We start from the raw sequence: 21,186 nt of genomic DNA, 5'->3' as shown, positions 1-21,186 counted from the left end.
GTGTGTGTACACCTATGTTAATTACACTGTGTGTGTGTACACCATGTTAATCACACTGTGTGTGTACACCTATGTTAATCACACTGTGTGTGTGTACACCATGTTAATCACACTGTGTGTGTACACCATGTTAATCACACTGTGTGTGTACACCTATGTTAACCACACTGTGTGTGTACACCATGTTAATCACACTGTGTGTGTGTACACCATGTTAATCACACTGTGTGTGTACACCATGTTAATCACACTGTGTGTACATGTTAATCACACTGTGTGTGTACACCATGTTAATCACACTGTGTGTGTGAACACCATGTTAATCACACACTGTGTGTGTGTACACCATGTTAATCACACAGTGTGTATGTACACCTATGTTAATCACACTGTGTGTGTGTACACCATGTTAATCACACTGTGTGTGTGTACACCATGTTAACCACACTGTGTGTGTACACCATGTTAATCACACTGTGTGTGTACACCATGTCAATCACACTGTGTGTGTACACCTATGTTAATCACACTGTGTGTGTACACCTATGTTAATCACACTGTGTGTGTGTACACCTATGTTAATCACACTGTGTGTGTACACCTCTGTTAATCACACTGTGTGTGTACACCATGTTAATCACACTGTGTGTGTACACCATGTTAATCACACTGTGTGTGTACACCATGTTAATCACACTGTGTGTGTACACCTATGTTAATCACACTGTGTGTGTGTACACCATGTTAATCACACTGTGTGTGTACACCTATGTTAACTAAATGCCAACGTTGGCTCGACGTTGCATGTTTACTGGGTTTGAATTAAAATGTTGTGTTCTCGATGGAGTAATTTCTGCCCCTCTAAATTTTTCAACGCTTTTACCGAACTTGAAAATGTAGTTTACTTCCTGTCGTCCAATCAATCACACATGTTGCACGCGGTGACGATGCATATCCTGTATTAAAATCGGCATTAATTAATCAATTTATTGCCTCCTTTCCAGCAATTAAAAATAAGATTTATGGACGGCGTCTTAAATTTTGTTGTGCAGGTGGGAAAAACGCCGCGGTCCCTAAACTGCGGAATCGTCTCGCGCGACGAGCAGGCGCCGCGTGTCTGAGGCGCGCCTGCTCCGTGTGCGTGTTAACGAGTTACGGACAGCATCACACGCACACACAAAAAAGTAGCACGTTGAAGATTAATTTATAAAGTAATCAATCAATTAAGCGGCTCTTTTAAAGCAATTACAATTTTTTTTGTATGGACGGATTATTTAATTTAATGTTTTTTTTGGCTAGGTCAATGAAACGCCGCGGTCCCTAAAGTGTGGAATCGCCTCGCCGGGGAAGCAGGCGCCACGTCCTTCTCTCACGGAGGTGAGTTATAAACTATTTAATTATTGTTGTTATTGTTATTAATCTTCACTTCTCTGTGTTTACGTCGCGTTTAAAGCTTGTGATCACTTCCCGTTGTCCACTCGACTTCTTCTTCTTTACCTTTTAGCGCACTTTAAAATAATAAGGCGTTGTTTAATAATAAAACGTTGTTGTTATTGTGTGTAAGGCGTTTCCAGGGTAGTCCTCGACTTACGACGGAGTTGCGTTACAGCGACCAACACCGGAACTCGGAAATATCGTCCTTAGCCTAGCCGGGAGTCTTACAGAATGGTGATTATTTAGCAAAAACAGATAATTTACAGTAGTACTGTATAAACTATATACCGTATGTATTTATTACAATACTGTATTGCTATAACAACTTTAAACATGCATTGAACGTAACGTATCGTATGTTGTACTGTACTCGCCAAGATTCGTACCTCGCGCGCCGCTGCGTTTGCCTGCCGCGCGAAATTTAAAAGATTTTAACAATTTTGTCTTATCGTAAGATCGAAATAGCGTAAGTCGGGGATCGTCGTAAGTCGGGGATCGTCGTAAGTTGGGGACCTCGTGTGCTTCCTGCAGGCTGTCACCACCACGTGTGTTGTCACCACGTGTGATGTCACCACCTCGTGTGATGTCACCACCTCGTGTGATGTCACCACCTCGTGTGATGTCACCACCACGTGTGATGTCACCACCACGTGTGTTGTCACCACCACGTGTGTTGTCACCACCTCGTGTGATGTCACCACCACGTGTGATGTCACCACCACGTGTGATGTCACCACCACGTGTGATGTCACCACCACGTGTGTTGTCACCACCACGTGTGTTGTCACCACCACGTGTGATGTCACCACCACGTGTGTTGTCACCACCACGTGTGATGTCACCACCACGTGTGTTGTCATCATCTCGTGTGCTGTCACCACCTCGTGTGATGTCACCACCACGTGTGATGTCACCACCACGTGTGTTGTCACCACCACGTGTGATGTCACCACCACGTGTGATGTCACCACCACGTGTGTTGTCACCACCACGTGTGTTGTCACCACCACGTGTGTTGTCACCACCACGTGTGTTGTCACCACCACGTGTGATGTCACCACGTGTGTTGTCACCACCACGTGTGTTGTCACCACCACGTGTGTTGTCACCACCACGTGTGTTGTCACCACCACGTGTGATGTCACCACGTGTGATGTCACCACGTGTGTTGTCACCACCACGTGTGTTGTCACCACCACGTGTGATGTCACCACCACGGGTGTTGTCACCACCACGTGTGATGTCACCACCACGTGTGTTGTCACCACCACGTGTGTTGTCACCACCACGTGTGATGTCACCACCACGTGTGATGTCACCACCACGTGTGATGTCACCACCACGTGTGTTGTCACCACCACGTGTGTTGTCACCACCACGTGTGTTGTCACCACCACGTGTGATGTCACCACGTGTGTTGTCACCACCACGTGTGTTGTCACCACCACGTGTGTTGTCACCACCACGTGTGTTGTCACCACCACGTGTGATGTCACCACGTGTGATGTCACCACGTGTGTTGTCACCACCACGTGTGTTGTCACCACCACGTGTGTTGTCACCACCACGTGTGATGTCACCACCACGTGTGTTGTCACCACCACGTGTGATGTCACCACCACGTGTGTTGTCACCACCACGTGTGTTGTCACCACCACGTGTGATGTCACCACCACGTGTGATGTCACCACCACGTGTGATGTCACCACCACGTGTGGTGTCACCACCACGTGTGCTGTCACCACCACGTGTGATGTCACCACCACGTGTGATGTCACCACGTGTGTTGTCACCTCGTGTGCTGTCACCTATTAATAAACTCCGCGTTCAAATCCAATTAAAATTAGTTTTATACATTTGTGGCGGCCCATTGTAAAACGTCAACACACTGAGATGTCTCAGAATATTGAAGTCAGCAACCCCCCCCCCCCCCCAAGTCAAAATCCTGGCTCCTAGCCCACTGACCCTCCTCCACCTACAACACGTGGAGATCCGTTTATACAGCAGAGTTGCAAATCATTCATTAAGGTGGAGAAATAGTTCACGTGTGGAGTTAACGGGGAATAAAAATAGCAGATTATATATGTGTGTGTAGACCAGGCGTCTCAATGTCATACTGTGGCCACGAGAATAATACAGAACTGGGCTACTTGTTTACCAATACTGAGTTATATATTAACATTGTTTACCAATGCTGAGTTATATATTAACATTGTTTACCAATACTGAGTTATATATTATCATTGTTTACCAATACTGAGGTATATATTAACATTGTTTACCAATACTGAGTTATATATTAACATTGTTTACCAATACTGAGTTATCTATTAACATTGTTTACCAATACTGAGTTATATATTAACATTGTTTACCAATGCTGAGTTATATATTAACATTGTTTACCAATACTGAGTCATATATTAACATTGTTTACCAATACTGAGTTATCTATTAACATTGTTTACCAATACTGAGTTATATATTATCATTGTTTACCAATACTGAGTTAAATATTAACATTATTTACCAATACTGAGTTATATATTAACATTGTTTACCAATACTGAGTTATATATTAACATTGTTTACCAATACTGAGTTATATATTAACATTGTTTACCAATACTGAGTTATATATTAACATTGTTTACCAATACTGAATTATCTATTAACATTGTTTACCAATACTGAGTTATATATTAACATTGTTTACCAATGCTGAGTTATGTATTAACATTGTTTACCAATGCTGAGTTATATATTAACATTCTTTACCAATACTGAGTTATATATTAACATTGTTTACCAATACTGAGTTATCTATTAACATTGTTTACCAATACTGAGTTATCTATTAACATTGTTTACCAATACTGAGTTATCTATTAACATTATTTACCAATACTGAGTTATATATTAACATTGTTTACCAATACTGAGTTATATATTAACATTGTTTACCAATACTGAGTTATATATTAACATTGTTTACCAATACTGAGTTATATATTAACATTGTTTACCAATACTGAATTATCTATTAACATTGTTTACCAATACTGAGTTATATATTAACATTGTTTACCAATGCTGAGTTATGTATTAACATTGTTTACCAATGCTGAGTTATATATTAACATTCTTTACCAATACTGAGTTATATATTAACATTGTTTACCAATACTGAGTTATCTATTAACATTGTTTACCAATACTGAGTTATCTATTAACATTGTTTACCAATACTGAGTTATATATTAACATTGTTTACCAATGCTTAGTTATATATTAACATTGTTTACCAATGCTGAGTTATATATTAACATTGTTTACCAATGCTGAGTTATATATTAACATTGTTTACCAATACTGAGTTATATATTAACATTGTTTACCAATACTGAGTTATCTATTAACATTGTTTACCAATACTGAGTTATCTATTAACATTGTTTACCAATACTGAGTTATCTATTAACATTGTTTACCAATGCTGAGTTATATATTAACATTGTTTACCAATACTGAGTTATCTATTAACATTGTTTACCAATACTGAGTTATCTATTAACATTGTTTACCAATACTAAGTTATATATTAACATTGTTTACCAATACTGAGTTATATATTAACATTGTTTACCACTACTGAGTTATCTATTAACATTGTTTACCAATACTGAGTTATCTATTAACATTGTTTACCAATACTGAGTTATATATTAACATTGTTTACCAATACTGAGTTATATATTAACATTGTTTACCAATACTGAGTTATATATTAACATTGTTTACCAATACTGAGTTATCTATTAACATTGTTTACCAATACTAAGTTATATATTAACATCGTTTACCAATACTGAGTTATTTATTAACATTGTTTACCAATACTGAGTTATGTATAACATTGATTACCAATACTGAGTTATATATAACATTGTTTACAAATACTGATTTATCTATTAACATTGTTTACCAATACTGAGTTATCTTTTAACATTGTTTACCAATACGAAGTTATATATTAACATTGTTTACCAATACTGAGTTATATATTAACATTGTTTACCACTACTGAGTTATCTATTAACATTGTTTACCAATACTGAGTTATCTATTAACATTGTTTACCAATACTGAGTTATCTATTAACATTGTTTACCACTACTGAGTTATCTATTAACATTGTTTACCAATACTGAGTTATCTATTAACATTTTTTACCAATACTGAGTTATATATTACCATTGTTTACCAATACTGAGTTATATATTAACATTGTTTACCAATACTGAGTTATCTATTAACATGGTTTACCAATACTGAGTTATATATTAACATTGTTTACCAATACTGAGTTATATATTAACATTGTTTACCAATACTGAGTTATCTATTAACATTGTTTTACCAATGCTGAGTTATATATTAACATTGTTTACCAATGCTGAGTTATATATTAACATTGTTTACCAATACTGAGTTATTTATTAACATTGTTTACCAATACTGAGTTATGTATAACATTGATTACCAATACTGAGTTATATATAACATTGTTTACAAATACTGATTTATCTATTAACATTGTTTACCAATACTGAGTTATCTTTTAACATTGTTTACCAATACGAAGTTATATATTAACATTGTTTACCAATACTGAGTTATATATTAACATTGTTTACCACTACTGAGTTATCTATTAACATTGTTTACCAATACTGAGTTATCTATTAACATTGTTTACCAATACTGAGTTATATATTAACATTGTTTACCAATACTGAGTTATATATTAACATTGTTTACCAATACTGAGTTATATATTAACATTGTTTACCACTACTGAGTTATATATTAACATTGTTTACCAATGCTGAGTTATATATTAACATTGTTTACCAATGCTGAGTTATATATTAACATTGTTTACCAATACTGAGTTATATATTAACATTGTTTACCAATACTGAGTTATCTATTAACATTGTTTACCAATACTGAGTTATCTATTAACATTGTTTACCAATACTGAGTTATCTATTAACATTGTTTACCAATGCTGAGTTATATATTAACATTGTTTACCAATACTGAGTTATCTATTAACATTGTTTACCAATACTGAGTTATCTATTAACATTGTTTACCAATACTAAGTTATATATTAACATTGTTTACCAATACTGAGTTATATATTAACATTGTTTACCACTACTGAGTTATCTATTAACATTGTTTACCAATACTGAGTTATCTATTAACATTGTTTACCAATGCTGAGTTATATATTAACATTGTTTACCAATACTGAGTTATATATTAACATTGTTTACCAATACTGAGTTATATATTAACATTGTTTACCAATACTGAGTTATCTATTAACATTGTTTACCAATACTGAGTTATATATTAACATCGTTTACCAATACTGAGTTATTTATTAACATTGTTTACCAATACTGAGTTATGTATAACATTGATTACCAATACTGAGTTATATATAACATTGTTTACAAATACTGATTTATCTATTAACATTGTTTACCAATACTGAGTTATCTTTTAACATTGTTTACCAATACGAAGTTATATATTAACATTGTTTACCAATACTGAGTTATATATTAACATTGTTTACCACTACTGAGTTATCTATTAACATTGTTTACCAATACTGAGTTATCTATTAACATTGTTTACCAATACTGAGTTATATATTAACATTGTTTACCAATACTGAGTTATATATTAACATTGTTTACCAATACTGAGTTATATATTAACATTGTTTACCACTACTGAGTTATCTATTAACATTGTTTACCAATACTGAGTTATCTATTAACATTTTTTACCAATACTGAGATATATATTAACATTGTTTACCAATACTGAGTTATATATTAACATTGTTTACCAATACTGAGTTATATATTAACATTGTTTACCAATACTGAATTATCTATTAACATTGTTTACCAATACTGAGTTATATATTAACATTGTTTACCAATGCTGAGTTATGTATTAACATTGTTTACCAATGCTGAGTTATATATTAACATTCTTTACCAATACTGAGTTATATATTAACATTGTTTACCAATACTGAGTTATCTATTAACATTGTTTACCAATACTGAGTTATCTATTAACATTGTTTACCAATACTGAGTTATCTATTAACATTGTTTACCAATACTGAGTTATATATTAACATTGTTTACCAATGCTTAGTTATATATTAACATTGTTTACCAATGCTGAGTTATATATTAACATTGTTTACCAATGCTGAGTTATATATTAACATTGTTTACCAATACTGAGTTATATATTAACATTGTTTACCAATACTGAGTTATCTATTAACATTGTTTACCAATACTGAGTTATCTATTAACATTGTTTACCAATACTGAGTTATCTATTAACATTGTTTACCAATGCTGAGTTATATATTAACATTGTTTACCAATACTGAGTTATCTATTAACATTGTTTACCAATACTGAGTTATCTATTAACATTGTTTACCAATACTAAGTTATATATTAACATTGTTTACCAATACTGAGTTATATATTAACATTGTTTACCACTACTGAGTTATCTATTAACATTGTTTACCAATACTGAGTTATCTATTAACATTGTTTACCAATACTGAGTTATATATTAACATTGTTTACCAATGCTGAGTTATATATTAACATTGTTTACCAATACTGAGTTATATATTAACATTGTTTACCAATACTGAGTTATCTATTAACATTGTTTACCAATACTGAGGTATCTATTAACATTGTTTACCAATACTGAGTTATCTATTAACATTGTTTACCAATGCTGAGTTATATATTAACATTGATTACCAATACTGAGTTATATATAACATTGTTTACAAATACTGATTTATCTATTAACATTGTTTACCAATACTGAGTTATCTTTTAACATTGTTTACCAATACGAAGTTATATATTAACATTGTTTACCAATACTGAGTTATATATTAACATTGTTTACCACTACTGAGTTATCTATTAACATTGTTTACCAATACTGAGTTATCTATTAACATTGTTTACCAATACTGAGTTATCTATTAACATTGTTTACCACTACTGAGTTATCTATTAACATTGTTTACCAATACTGAGTTATCTATTAACATTTTTTACCAATACTGAGTTATATATTACCATTGTTTACCAATACTGAGTTATATATTAACATTGTTTACCAATACTGAGTTATCTATTAACATGGTTTACCAATACTGAGTTATATATTAACATTGTTTACCAATACTGAGTTATATATTAACATTGTTTACCAATACTGAGTTATCTATTAACATTGTTTTACCAATGCTGAGTTATATATTAACATTGTTTACCAATGCTGAGTTATATATTAACATTGTTTACCAATACTGAGTTATTTATTAACATTGTTTACCAATACTGAGTTATGTATAACATTGATTACCAATACTGAGTTATATATAACATTGTTTACAAATACTGATTTATCTATTAACATTGTTTACCAATACTGAGTTATCTTTTAACATTGTTTACCAATACGAAGTTATATATTAACATTGTTTACCAATACTGAGTTATATATTAACATTGTTTACCACTACTGAGTTATCTATTAACATTGTTTACCAATACTGAGTTATCTATTAACATTGTTTACCAATACTGAGTTATATATTAACATTGTTTACCAATACTGAGTTATATATTAACATTGTTTACCAATACTGAGTTATATATTAACATTGTTTACCACTACTGAGTTATATATTAACATTGTTTACCAATGCTGAGTTATATATTAACATTGTTTACCAATGCTGAGTTATATATTAACATTGTTTACCAATACTGAGTTATATATTAACATTGTTTACCAATACTGAGTTATCTATTAACATTGTTTACCAATACTGAGTTATCTATTAACATTGTTTACCAATACTGAGTTATCTATTAACATTGTTTACCAATGCTGAGTTATATATTAACATTGTTTACCAATACTGAGTTATCTATTAACATTGTTTACCAATACTGAGTTATCTATTAACATTGTTTACCAATACTAAGTTATATATTAACATTGTTTACCAATACTGAGTTATATATTAACATTGTTTACCACTACTGAGTTATCTATTAACATTGTTTACCAATACTGAGTTATCTATTAACATTGTTTACCAATACTGAGTTATATATTAACATTGTTTACCAATACTGAGTTATATATTAACATTGTTTACCAATACTGAGTTATATATTAACATTGTTTACCAATACTGAGTTATCTATTAACATTGTTTACCAATACTGAGTTATATATTAACATCGTTTACCAATACTGAGTTATTTATTAACATTGTTTACCAATACTGAGTTATGTATAACATTGATTACCAATACTGAGTTATATATAACATTGTTTACAAATACTGATTTATCTATTAACATTGTTTACCAATACTGAGTTATCTTTTAACATTGTTTACCAATACGAAGTTATATATTAACATTGTTTACCAATACTGAGTTATATATTAACATTGTTTACCACTACTGAGTTATCTATTAACATTGTTTACCAATACTGAGTTATCTATTAACATTGTTTACCAATACTGAGTTATATATTAACATTGTTTACCAATACTGAGTTATATATTAACATTGTTTACCAATACTGAGTTATATATTAACATTGTTTACCACTACTGAGTTATCTATTAACATTGTTTACCAATACTGAGTTATCTATTAACATTTTTTACCAATACTGAGATATATATTAACATTGTTTACCAATACTGAGTTATATATTAACATTGTTTACCAATACTGAGTTATATATTAACATTGTTTACCAATACTGAATTATCTATTAACATTGTTTACCAATACTGAGTTATATATTAACATTGTTTACCAATGCTGAGTTATGTATTAACATTGTTTACCAATGCTGAGTTATATATTAACATTCTTTACCAATACTGAGTTATATATTAACATTGTTTACCAATACTGAGTTATCTATTAACATTGTTTACCAATACTGAGTTATCTATTAACATTGTTTACCAATACTGAGTTATATATTAACATTGTTTACCAATGCTTAGTTATATATTAACATTGTTTACCAATGCTGAGTTATATATTAACATTGTTTACCAATGCTGAGTTATATATTAACATTGTTTACCAATACTGAGTTATATATTAACATTGTTTACCAATACTGAGTTATCTATTAACATTGTTTACCAATACTGAGTTATCTATTAACATTGTTTACCAATACTGAGTTATCTATTAACATTGTTTACCAATGCTGAGTTATATATTAACATTGTTTACCAATACTGAGTTATCTATTAACATTGTTTACCAATACTGAGTTATCTATTAACATTGTTTACCAATACTAAGTTATATATTAACATTGTTTACCAATACTGAGTTATATATTAACATTGTTTACCACTACTGAGTTATCTATTAACATTGTTTACCAATACTGAGTTATCTATTAACATTGTTTACCAATACTGAGTTATATATTAACATTGTTTACCAATACTGAGTTATATATTAACATTGTTTACCAATACTGAGTTATATATTAACATTGTTTACCAATACTGAGTTATCTATTAACATTGTTTACCAATACTAAGTTATATATTAACATCGTTTACCAATACTGAGTTATTTATTAACATTGTTTACCAATACTGAGTTATGTATAACATTGATTACCAATACTGAGTTATATATAACATTGTTTACAAAATCTGATTTATCTATTAACATTGTTTACCAATACTGAGTTATCTTTTAACATTGTTTACCAATACGAAGTTATATATTAACATTGTTTACCAATACTGAGTTATATACTAACATTGTTTACCACTACTGAGTTATCTATTAACATTGTTTACCAATACTGAGTTATCTATTAACATTGTTTACCAATACTGAGTTATCTATTAACATTGTTTACCACTACTGAGTTATCTATTAACATTGTTTACCAATACTGAGTTATCTATTAACATTTTTTACCAATACTGAGTTATATATTACCATTGTTTACCAATACTGAGTTATATATTAACATTGTTTACCAATACTGAGTTATCTATTAACATGGTTTACCAATACTGAGTTATATATTAACATTGTTTACCAATACTGAGTTATATATTAACATTGTTTACCAATACTGAGTTATCTATTAACATTGTTTTACCAATGCTGAGTTATATATTAACATTGTTTACCAATGCTGAGTTATATATTAACATTGTTTACCAATACTGAGTTATTTATTAACATTGTTTACCAATACTGAGTTATGTATAACATTGATTACCAATACTGAGTTATATATAACATTGTTTACAAATACTGATTTATCTATTAACATTGTTTACCAATACTGAGTTATCTTTTAACATTGTTTACCAATACGAAGTTATATATTAACATTGTTTACCAATACTGAGTTATATATTAACATTGTTTACCACTACTGAGTTATCTATTAACATTGTTTACCAATACTGAGTTATCTATTAACATTGTTTACCAATACTGAGTTATATATTAACATTGTTTACCAATACTGAGTTATATATTAACATTGTTTACCAATACTGAGTTATATATTAACATTGTTTACCACTACTGAGTTATATATTAACATTGTTTACCAATGCTGAGTTATATATTAACATTGTTTACCAATTCTGAGTTATATATTAACATTGTTTACCAATACTGAGTTATATATTAACATTGTTTACCAATACTGAGTTATCTATTAACATTGTTTACCAATACTGAGTTATCTATTAACATTGTTTACCAATACTGAGTTATCTATTAACATTGTTTACCAATGCTGAGTTATATATTAACATTGTTTACCAATACTGAGTTATCTATTAACATTGTTTACCAATACTGAGTTATCTATTAACATTGTTTACCAATACTAAGTTATATATTAACATTGTTTACCAATACTGAGTTATATATTAACATTGTTTACCACTACTGAGTTATCTATTAACATTGTTTACCAATACTGAGTTATCTATTAACATTGTTTACCAATACTGAGTTATATATTAACATTGTTTACCAATACTGAGTTATATATTAACATTGTTTACCAATACTGAGTTATATATTAACATTGTTTACCAATACTGAGTTATCTATTAACATTGTTTACCAATACTGAGTTATATATTAACATCGTTTACCAATACTGAGTTATTTATTAACATTGTTTACCAATACTGAGTTATGTATAACATTGATTACCAATACTGAGTTATATATAACATTGTTTACAAATACTGATTGATCTATTAACATTGTTTACCAATACTGAGTTATCTTTTAACATTGTTTACCAATACGAAGTTATATATTAACATTGTTTACCAATACTGAGTTATATATTAACATTGTTTACCACTACTGAGTTATCTATTAACATTGTTTACCAATACTGAGTTATCTATTAACATTGTTTACCAATACTGAGTTATATATTAACATTGTTTACCAATACTGAGTTATATATTAACATTGTTTACCACTACTGAGTTATCTATTAACATTGTTTACCAATACTGAGTTATTTATTAACATTTTTTACCAATACTGAGATATATATTAACATTGTTTACCAATACTGAGTTATATATTAACATTGTTTACCAATACTGAGTTATCTATTAACATGGTTTACCAATACTGAGTTATATATTAACATTGTTTACCAATACTGAGTTATATATTAACATTGTTTACCAATACTGAGTTATCTATTAACATTGTTTTACCAATGCTGAGTTATATATTAACATTGTTTACCAATGCTGAGTTATATATTAACATTGTTTACCAATACTGAGTTATCTATTAAGATTGTTTACCAATACTGAGTTATCTATTAACATTGTTTACCAATACTAAGTTATATATTAACATTGTTTACCAATACTGAGTTATCTATTAAGATTGTTTACCAATACTGAGTTATCTATTAACATTGATTGTTTACCAATACTGAGTTATATATTAACATTGTTTACCAATACTGAGTTATATATTAACATTGTTTACCAATACTGAGTTATATATTAACTTTGTTTACCAATACTGAGTTATATATTAACATTGTTTACCAATACTGAGTTATATATTAACATTGTTTACCAATTCTGAGTTATCTATTAACATTGTTTACCAATACTGAGTTATATATTATCATCGTTTACCAATACTGAGTTATTTATTAACATTGTTTACCAATACTGAGTTATATATTATCATTGTTTACCAATACTGAGTTATATATTAACATTGTTTACCAATACTGAGTTATATATTAACATTGTTTACCAATACTGAGTTATATATTAACATTGTTTACCACTACTGAGTTATCTATTAACATTGTTTACCAATACTGAGTTATATATTAACATTGTTTACCAATACTGAGTTACATATTAACATTGGTCAAATAGCCCAGAAATCCTGTCCTGCTAATCTTCCAGCAAATGGAAGAAGCACTGTGTACTTATTTTTTATTTAAAGCTTTCGTGAGCAGTAATTCATATTATTAGCTCTCTCCGTAAAGTCACGTTAAAGGGAAACAATAAAATCATACAAATATATAAAACATTATATATTTTATTACTTTATTGTTTCCCGTCACTGTGTACTTGTGAACGCAGTCGTATTTGTTTTGTGTGTACGGGCGAACTTCTTTCGCACAATACGTAGCCAACCATGTTAACCGGAAGTGCGGGTTGGGGCAAGGATGATAACAACTAACTAACTAACACACACACAGAGCACTTCTAACCAAGTTAAGTTTTCAATCTAGATGTAAGAAGTGAATATAGCTCCAGTATCTATACTCTTTGGTTCTTTTGGGTAAAGTCACGTAGGTGAAAATAAAATAACAAAAAATCACGACGTTTCGGCCACAACACAAGCAGCCTTCATCAGGTGAAGGGACGAGACTGTCTGGAGGACAGCGCTGGAGTGGAAGAAGCCACGCTTAGATCACGACCTTTAAGCTGTGTGAGAAGAAAAAGACCACGCGCCTTGATAAAGGAATTAGCATATAATTTAGCATTGAAATGGCTCATTGAAATAGCTAAGTTAAAGTATACACATCTGCAGAGGCACCCCTTGACAAAGGAATTAGCATAGAATTTAGCATTGAAATAGCTGAGTGATGTTCTGTTTGAGAGGAGACCTGATGGCTCATTGGGGCATTCTGTCTACAGGAAACCCACCCACACAGATTCCTACTTGAAACCTGATTCCCACCACCACCCAGCCCAAAAGAATTCTCTCATCAAAACTTTATACCATAGGCCTCATTGCATTTCGGACCAACACCACCTGACCAGTGAATTAAAACATGTACACCTGGCCCTCAAAAGGAATGGTTACTCTGACCGTACCATCCGCCAAGCTGTTTCTCCCTCCATACAGAAACAACCACTTGATACTCTGGTCAAAACCATCACACTACCATATATAGCAGGCGTTACTAAAAAGATTTCCAAAATTCTAAACAAACACAAGATCCAGGTCCGGTTCAATACAGTACACAAAATGAAGGATGTCATTCCTGACTTACAGTACCCCGGGGTTTACAAATTGAGTTGTACCTGCGGTGATTGCTATATCGGGGAGACAAAGCGACATGTTTCTGACCGAATTCCCGAGCACAAATCAGATTTGAAATACGGCAAAACGAATTCTTCTGCCGTGGCTGATCACTGTTACAACGCTGTGGGTGATCACGATATAATTTTCTCCGATACCAAGGTTCTTTGCAAACCCATGGGTTTTTATCAGAGATTTGTTCACGATGCAATTCAGATCTACAAAAACAGACACAATTTCAACCGAGAAGATGGTTTCAAATTAAGCAACCATTGGAAAGATGTTCTAAATCGAACTAAACATTAAACTAATTTCAATGGTACAGTATATTTTTCAAGTAGTGGTACCCCAAACTTTCGCAGCTCTTATAAATTCCCTTTTCACACCATCAATAGGTAAACTCCCCCCCCCCCCCCCCCCGCGCCAAACGGCAAGTCCACCGGCACGTACACCACCTCTTTTCTGAAATCGGCCAATCAAATGCTATTTTTTATGCTAATTTCTTTGTCAGGACACCTTGTTTGCTCGCACACAGTTTAAAGGCCCGCGGTCTGAGCGTGGTTGTGTTTCGCTAAATTCTCCTGTTTGATTTGTACTAGGTGCCTCGGTGAATGTATTTGCTCTGACTTTAACATAGCTATTTCTGTGACCAGTTACAAGCTAATCACTCATCTATTTCAATGCTAAATTCTATGCTAATTCCTTTGTCAAGGGGTGTCTCAGCGGATGTGTATACTTTAACTTAGCTATTTCAATGAGCCATTTCAATGCTAAATTATATGCAGATTCCTTTGTCAAGGCGCTTTGTTTCTTCTCACACAGCTTAAAGGTCGTGATCTGAGCGTGGCTTTTTTCAATCCAGCGCTGTCCTCCAGACAGTCTCGTCCCTTCACCTGATGAAGGCCGCTTGTGTTGTGGCCGAAACGTCGTGATTTTTGTTATTTTATTTTTTTACCTACGTGACTTTACCCAATAGAACCAAAGATTATGGATCCTAGCAGTCACGAAAGCTTTAAATCTAGAACTGTGAATCCATTTGCAAGTAAACTCACATTTCAACAATGAGGGTTGAAAGCATTAAGCATTAGCTCTGTCTGCATGTCTGTTCTGTTGTAAAGATGATCCAATATGAACACAATTGTAGCACAACAGCTCTGTTGCTATTAGGGACCTAACAATGTTGAAAACTGGCCAACATTGATTAAACGGCCCACTCATGGTCCAGAGCAGAACTCGGTACCACCTAAGGTAGCAAAACTTAAGTCGTACCCATTTATTTGGATGGAAAATGAAAGTAAATTACTTGATAGTCTCACTCATTGCATTTGTTTATCACTGGCCACGTAGAGAAATTGAAACTGCTCAATTTAGGCCACCTCACGTGGTACCGACAAAGGAGACATCTCATGGGCTATGAAAAAATAAGAATAGGTTGTATCCTTTCTGGCAATAAAACAGATCTTAAGATTCATTGAAAAAGGTTTCTGTTTGGTGTTTGAACATGTAAACACCCGTTTTATTGCCAAAAAAGGATCAAATCTATTCTTATTTTGTCATACTTTGATACCGGCAAAACGGTCTCATTTTGAAGCGTCTCATGGACTATTGGATGGGGAGAAAAAAACGGCGCTAAAAATCAGCGCCGACCTCTCCTGTCGTACCCAGTGACGTCATCACGGGCGAAGTTCACCGCGCGAAGTCAAACGCCGCCTCGTGAGCGCTGCTCGAAACACAAAATCATCGCTCGGTGAACATTTCCGAGGACAAACAAACGCATGCCGGGAACCGTGTGAGTTTGTGTTTCTTGTTTCCTCTGCGCAATGTGGGGGAGGGCTTCATCCAGCAGTGGATTGACAAAAGCGCTGTATTCATACTGCACAGGCTACGCTAATGTCACATTTAGGCCCATGGACCGAACAAACGCGTCTCTCTTTCTCCATCTGTCTCCATTTTCTCTCTCTTTCTCTCTTCACTGCTGGCCTGTAGGTTTGGGCCGAGCGAGTTCCTGCCGGGGATTTGGCTCTTCAGGAGTTGATTCCCCCCGTGGCTTTGTCTTCACGAGGCGACCGCGCGGAGTGTCAAGGGCTCCGCCGCTGCCCCAGCACCACCGTAGTAGCCAAACCACCGGTGCTCGGCATGGCCTGTATGAAGGTCTTGCTGGACCTCATGTTGAGCACGGGGTACAACATCGTCCAGGAGAACGGACAGAGGAAGTTCGGACCGCCGCCCGACTGGCAGGGGCCCCCTCCCGCCCGTGGCTGCGAGGTGTTTCTGGTGAGGATCCCGCGCGACCTCTACGAGGACGAGCTGGTGCCCGTGCTGGAGACGGTGGGGAAGCTCTACCAGCTCCGCCTCATGATGGAGCATAGCGGAGAGACCCGCGGCTATGCGTTCGCTACCTACGTGACGCTCGCCCAAGCCACGGATGCCGTCAAGAAACTCGACAAATTCGAGATCCGTCCCGGACGCCGCATTGGAGTCTGCTTCAGCGTGGACAATCGCCGCCTCTTCATTGGGGGGCTGCCAGAGGACAAGAAGCGAGCGGAGGTGATGATGGCGATGAGCGGTGCCACAGAGGGCGTGGTGGACGTCAAGATGAGCGTCTGTCGCCGGGACAAAACCCTCAACCGAGGCTACGCGTTCATCGAGTACGGGAGCCATCGCGCGGCCGCCATGGCCAGGAAGAAGCTCCTTCGAATCAACTTCCGGCCATGGGGCCGGACCATCAAGGTGGGCTGGGCCATCCCGGAGTGGGACACGGTGGCTGCGGCCGCGGCAACGGAAGACGAGGAGATGGAGGCGGCGGTGCCAGACCTGCGGCAGCCGGAGTGCACGGGCACCGGCAAAGCCGCACACAGCCTGTTTGAGGGCTGGGGGGCACGCACGTGCCTGTGGTGGGTACCTCGCCACCTGCGGCCCATGCCCGTGGCTCTCGAGGCGGTGCCGGAGGCGGCCGTGCTGTCGTGGGCGGGGCGGCTGCGGATGCTGTGCCGGACCGCCGGCATCAGCTACCCAATATTCGAGCTGCACGCTTACTCGGGGCCCGGGATGCCCGCGGGCCTCCTCTATAAGGTGTCGATTCTCGGGAAGGGAGAAGGCGCCGGCATCTTCCCCGCATTTCTGAGCTCCAGCGACGAGGGAGCACGGGAGGTGGCGTGTCAGCTCGCCTACAACATCCTCAGCAATGCGAATCCCCCGCCTCCGGCCACGCCCTCTCGTGGAACCTTTGAGCAGGTTACACGAGAGGGCGTGGCCAGAGGCGTGGCTAGGCCCCGCCTCTGGCCACGCCCTCTCGTGGAACCTTGGAGCAGGTTACACGAGAGGGCATGGCCAGAGGCGTGGCTAGGCCCCGCCTCCGGCCACGCCCTCTCGTGGAACCTTGGAGCAGGTTACACGAGAGGGCGTGGCCAGAGGCGTGGCTAGGCCCCGCCTCCGGCCACGCCCTCTCGTGGAACCTTTCGAGCAGGTTACCGGAGTAACTCGGCTAGCCCCACCTGTTGCCTTTGCCCCAGATGCGCCTCCTTCCCTGATTGGTTGTTACCTCTGTGGCCGTACCTTTGAAGCCCTTGCCAGGCCAGCAGGTGTCACCCTGTCATGTCAGCAGGTGTCACCCTGTCATGTCAGCAGGTGTCACCCTGTGATGTCAGCAGGTGTCACCCTGTGATGTCAGCAGGTGTCACCCTGTGATGTCAGCAGGTGTCACCCTGTCATGTCAGCAGGTGTCACCCTGTGATGTCAGCAGGTGTCACCCTGTGATGTCAGCAGGTGTCACCCTGTCATGTCAGCAGGTGTCACCCTGTGATGTCAGCAGGTGTCACCCTGTCATGTCAGCAGGTGTCACCCTGTGATGTCAGCAGGTGTCACCCTGTGATGTCAGCAGGTGTTACCCTGTGATGTCAGCAGGTGTCACCCTATGATGTCAGCAGGTGTCACCCTGTGATGTCAGCAGGTGTCACCCTGTCATGTCAGCAGGTGTCACCCTGTGATGTCAGCAGGTGTCACCCTGTCATGTCAGCAGGTGTTACCCTGTGATGTCAGCAGGTGTCACCCTGTCAAGTCAGCAGGTGTCACCCTGTGATGTCAGCAGGTGTCACCCTGTCATTGCACTTTAATGAAAACCGACAACAGAATCCTTGAAGATAAAAAACTCATTCAGGTGTTTGACATGTCAACGCCATTTCGTTTTGAAAATGTAGCAGAGAAAAATATATATTGTTCACATCGCATTCTGTTTTGTCAATGATCTCTGTAACGTGCGACTGCTCTGCAAGCCATGCATTAACCCCTTTCTGTCTCAATTTAATTCCCAGCATGCAATTCTCCAAGCCTCAGATTTTATAAAATCTTTCGCGCAACTTTAATCCTAGTAAATATATTTTTTTCTTTTAAAACACAAGCATTATATTTAGTCTATTGCATGGCTAAAGTATTCTAAGTAAAAATATAAATTGTATTAAACCAATGTTAGATCATCGCTATGATAAATATATTTCTACCCTACAATATACAAATCTACATTGTGCTAATGTTTCAATTCTACTTTTATTAACTTACAAATATATATAGTCTAGGACACATTTTCAAAGGAATATTTTCATGTACCCAGACAATATTTGCACGTGCCCACATAAAAAAACTTGCAGACTGCATACGTAGCTACGACAACAGAATCCTTGAAAAAACGAATTCAGGTGTTTGACATGTCAACGCCATTTCGTTTTGAAAATGTAGGGGAGAAAAATATATATTGTTCACATCGCATTCTGATGTCAAAACATTTGAATCTTTATAAAATTGAAAAACCCTTGAACAACTTTGCTGCACATGGAGATGTCCGTGCACCACCTCGTTTCCACAGCCTCTATCCCGGTGCCATTTGTATTTCATGCACATACCGCCGTTAAGAGTTTGATGTTTTATTGATTTTCAATTTTGGTGTTTTTTTGCTGTAATGTTTTTTTGTTACTTTTTTAGTGGAAATAAAGTCCTGAAAAGTCTCTTCCTCTCTCTCTCTCTCCACTCTCTCGGCCGGGTCTCTGCCACTTTTGGTTCTGAGTGTCGCATGCTTGGGATCCTTCTTTCCCTCCTCTGTGGATTTAATTTGATTTGCTGATTTACACGTCAACATATTTCAGACTTTTTCCTAATCATTACCAACGTTTCCATGGCCATGTACTTTAGAGTAACTTATTACCTTTTACCACAGCATCATAATATAATTTTTCTGGATCATCGCCTTCATAGCTTTGATCAATCACCAATGGTTTACTGGTTCGTTTGTGTATTTACTTATGCCACCGTCTTTCCCCGTGGGACCATGTGGCGTGAAGTTGTGTCGCACATAAACAGAATCGGTGCACATCACGATTTTCCGTACTCGACTGTCAGTTGCCATCCCCGGGGCGATGTGCACATTTGTCGACTCGGCGAATCGATTTGATTTCGGGGCCCCGTTGGGTCGCCCCTTTTGTGCTTTTGCGTGAGCCGGATTTCAGCGCAATTCCCGATCCGCTGTGGTGCCACGGTCTCGGAGCAACTCTGCCATCGCCTCGACTCCCCCGTGCCCCCCCACACCGAGCACGCACCTGCAGCGCGCGCACGTAGCGTCCTGGCGGGGGATTGCCCGGCACGACGGGTTTTCATCCGAAGGGTCTCTGGGATGAAAGTCCCGCGGTTTCCCGGTGCCAGGAGAATGGCCGACCCTCGCAGAGCGAGTCACATTGCGGCGCCCCTGAGTTGGCTTCAAATTGTTTGGGCGCGCGAAGTTTCGCCGGGTCGGCGGCGACGAGTCGCACGCGACGCTCCCCGCCTTCTCGAGCCACTCGCGGAATCCGTGGGACGCCGGCGAGCGCCGCTACGAGGCGGCGATAGGCAAAGTTCCCTTTCGTCTTCGTCCCTCCGACTCTCACGGCGTCTGCGCGACGCCGTGAGCACGGCCGCGAGGTACGTGATGGGGCCTGCG

General features: G+C 36.5%; 1 protein-coding gene across 2 annotated transcripts; it reads left to right on the top strand.

Annotated features, from left to right (window-relative positions):
- Positions 1-1,128: 1,128 nt before the first annotated feature.
- LOC142908643 (dead end protein homolog 1-like) lies at positions 1,129-18,833 on the top strand. Of its 2 annotated transcripts, none has more exons than XM_076059405.1 (2): positions 1,129-1,377; positions 17,211-18,833. In XM_076059405.1, the coding sequence occupies exon 2, from the start codon at positions 17,361-17,363 to the stop codon at positions 18,645-18,647; it is 1,287 nt and encodes a 428-aa protein (XP_075915520.1). In that variant the 5' UTR covers positions 1,129-1,377; positions 17,211-17,360; the 3' UTR covers positions 18,648-18,833. The 2 variants fall into 2 exon arrangements, with proteins under 2 accessions (XP_075915520.1, XP_075915519.1); XM_076059404.1 differs by lacking the exon at positions 1,129-1,377 and adding an exon at positions 1,408-1,668.
- Positions 18,834-21,186: the final 2,353 nt, after the last annotated feature.

Source organism: Petromyzon marinus, unplaced genomic scaffold, assembly GCF_048934315.1.
Source record: "Petromyzon marinus isolate PM22_M1 ecotype Great Lakes invasive population unplaced genomic scaffold, UKy_Petmar_22M1.pri1.0 PM_G_Scaffold_10, whole genome shotgun sequence".
In the NCBI taxonomy this organism is placed as follows: Eukaryota; Metazoa; Chordata; class Hyperoartia; order Petromyzontiformes; family Petromyzontidae; genus Petromyzon; species Petromyzon marinus.
Note: the sequence above shows the minus strand (reverse complement) of the source record. Positions and strands in the feature narration are given on the sequence as shown.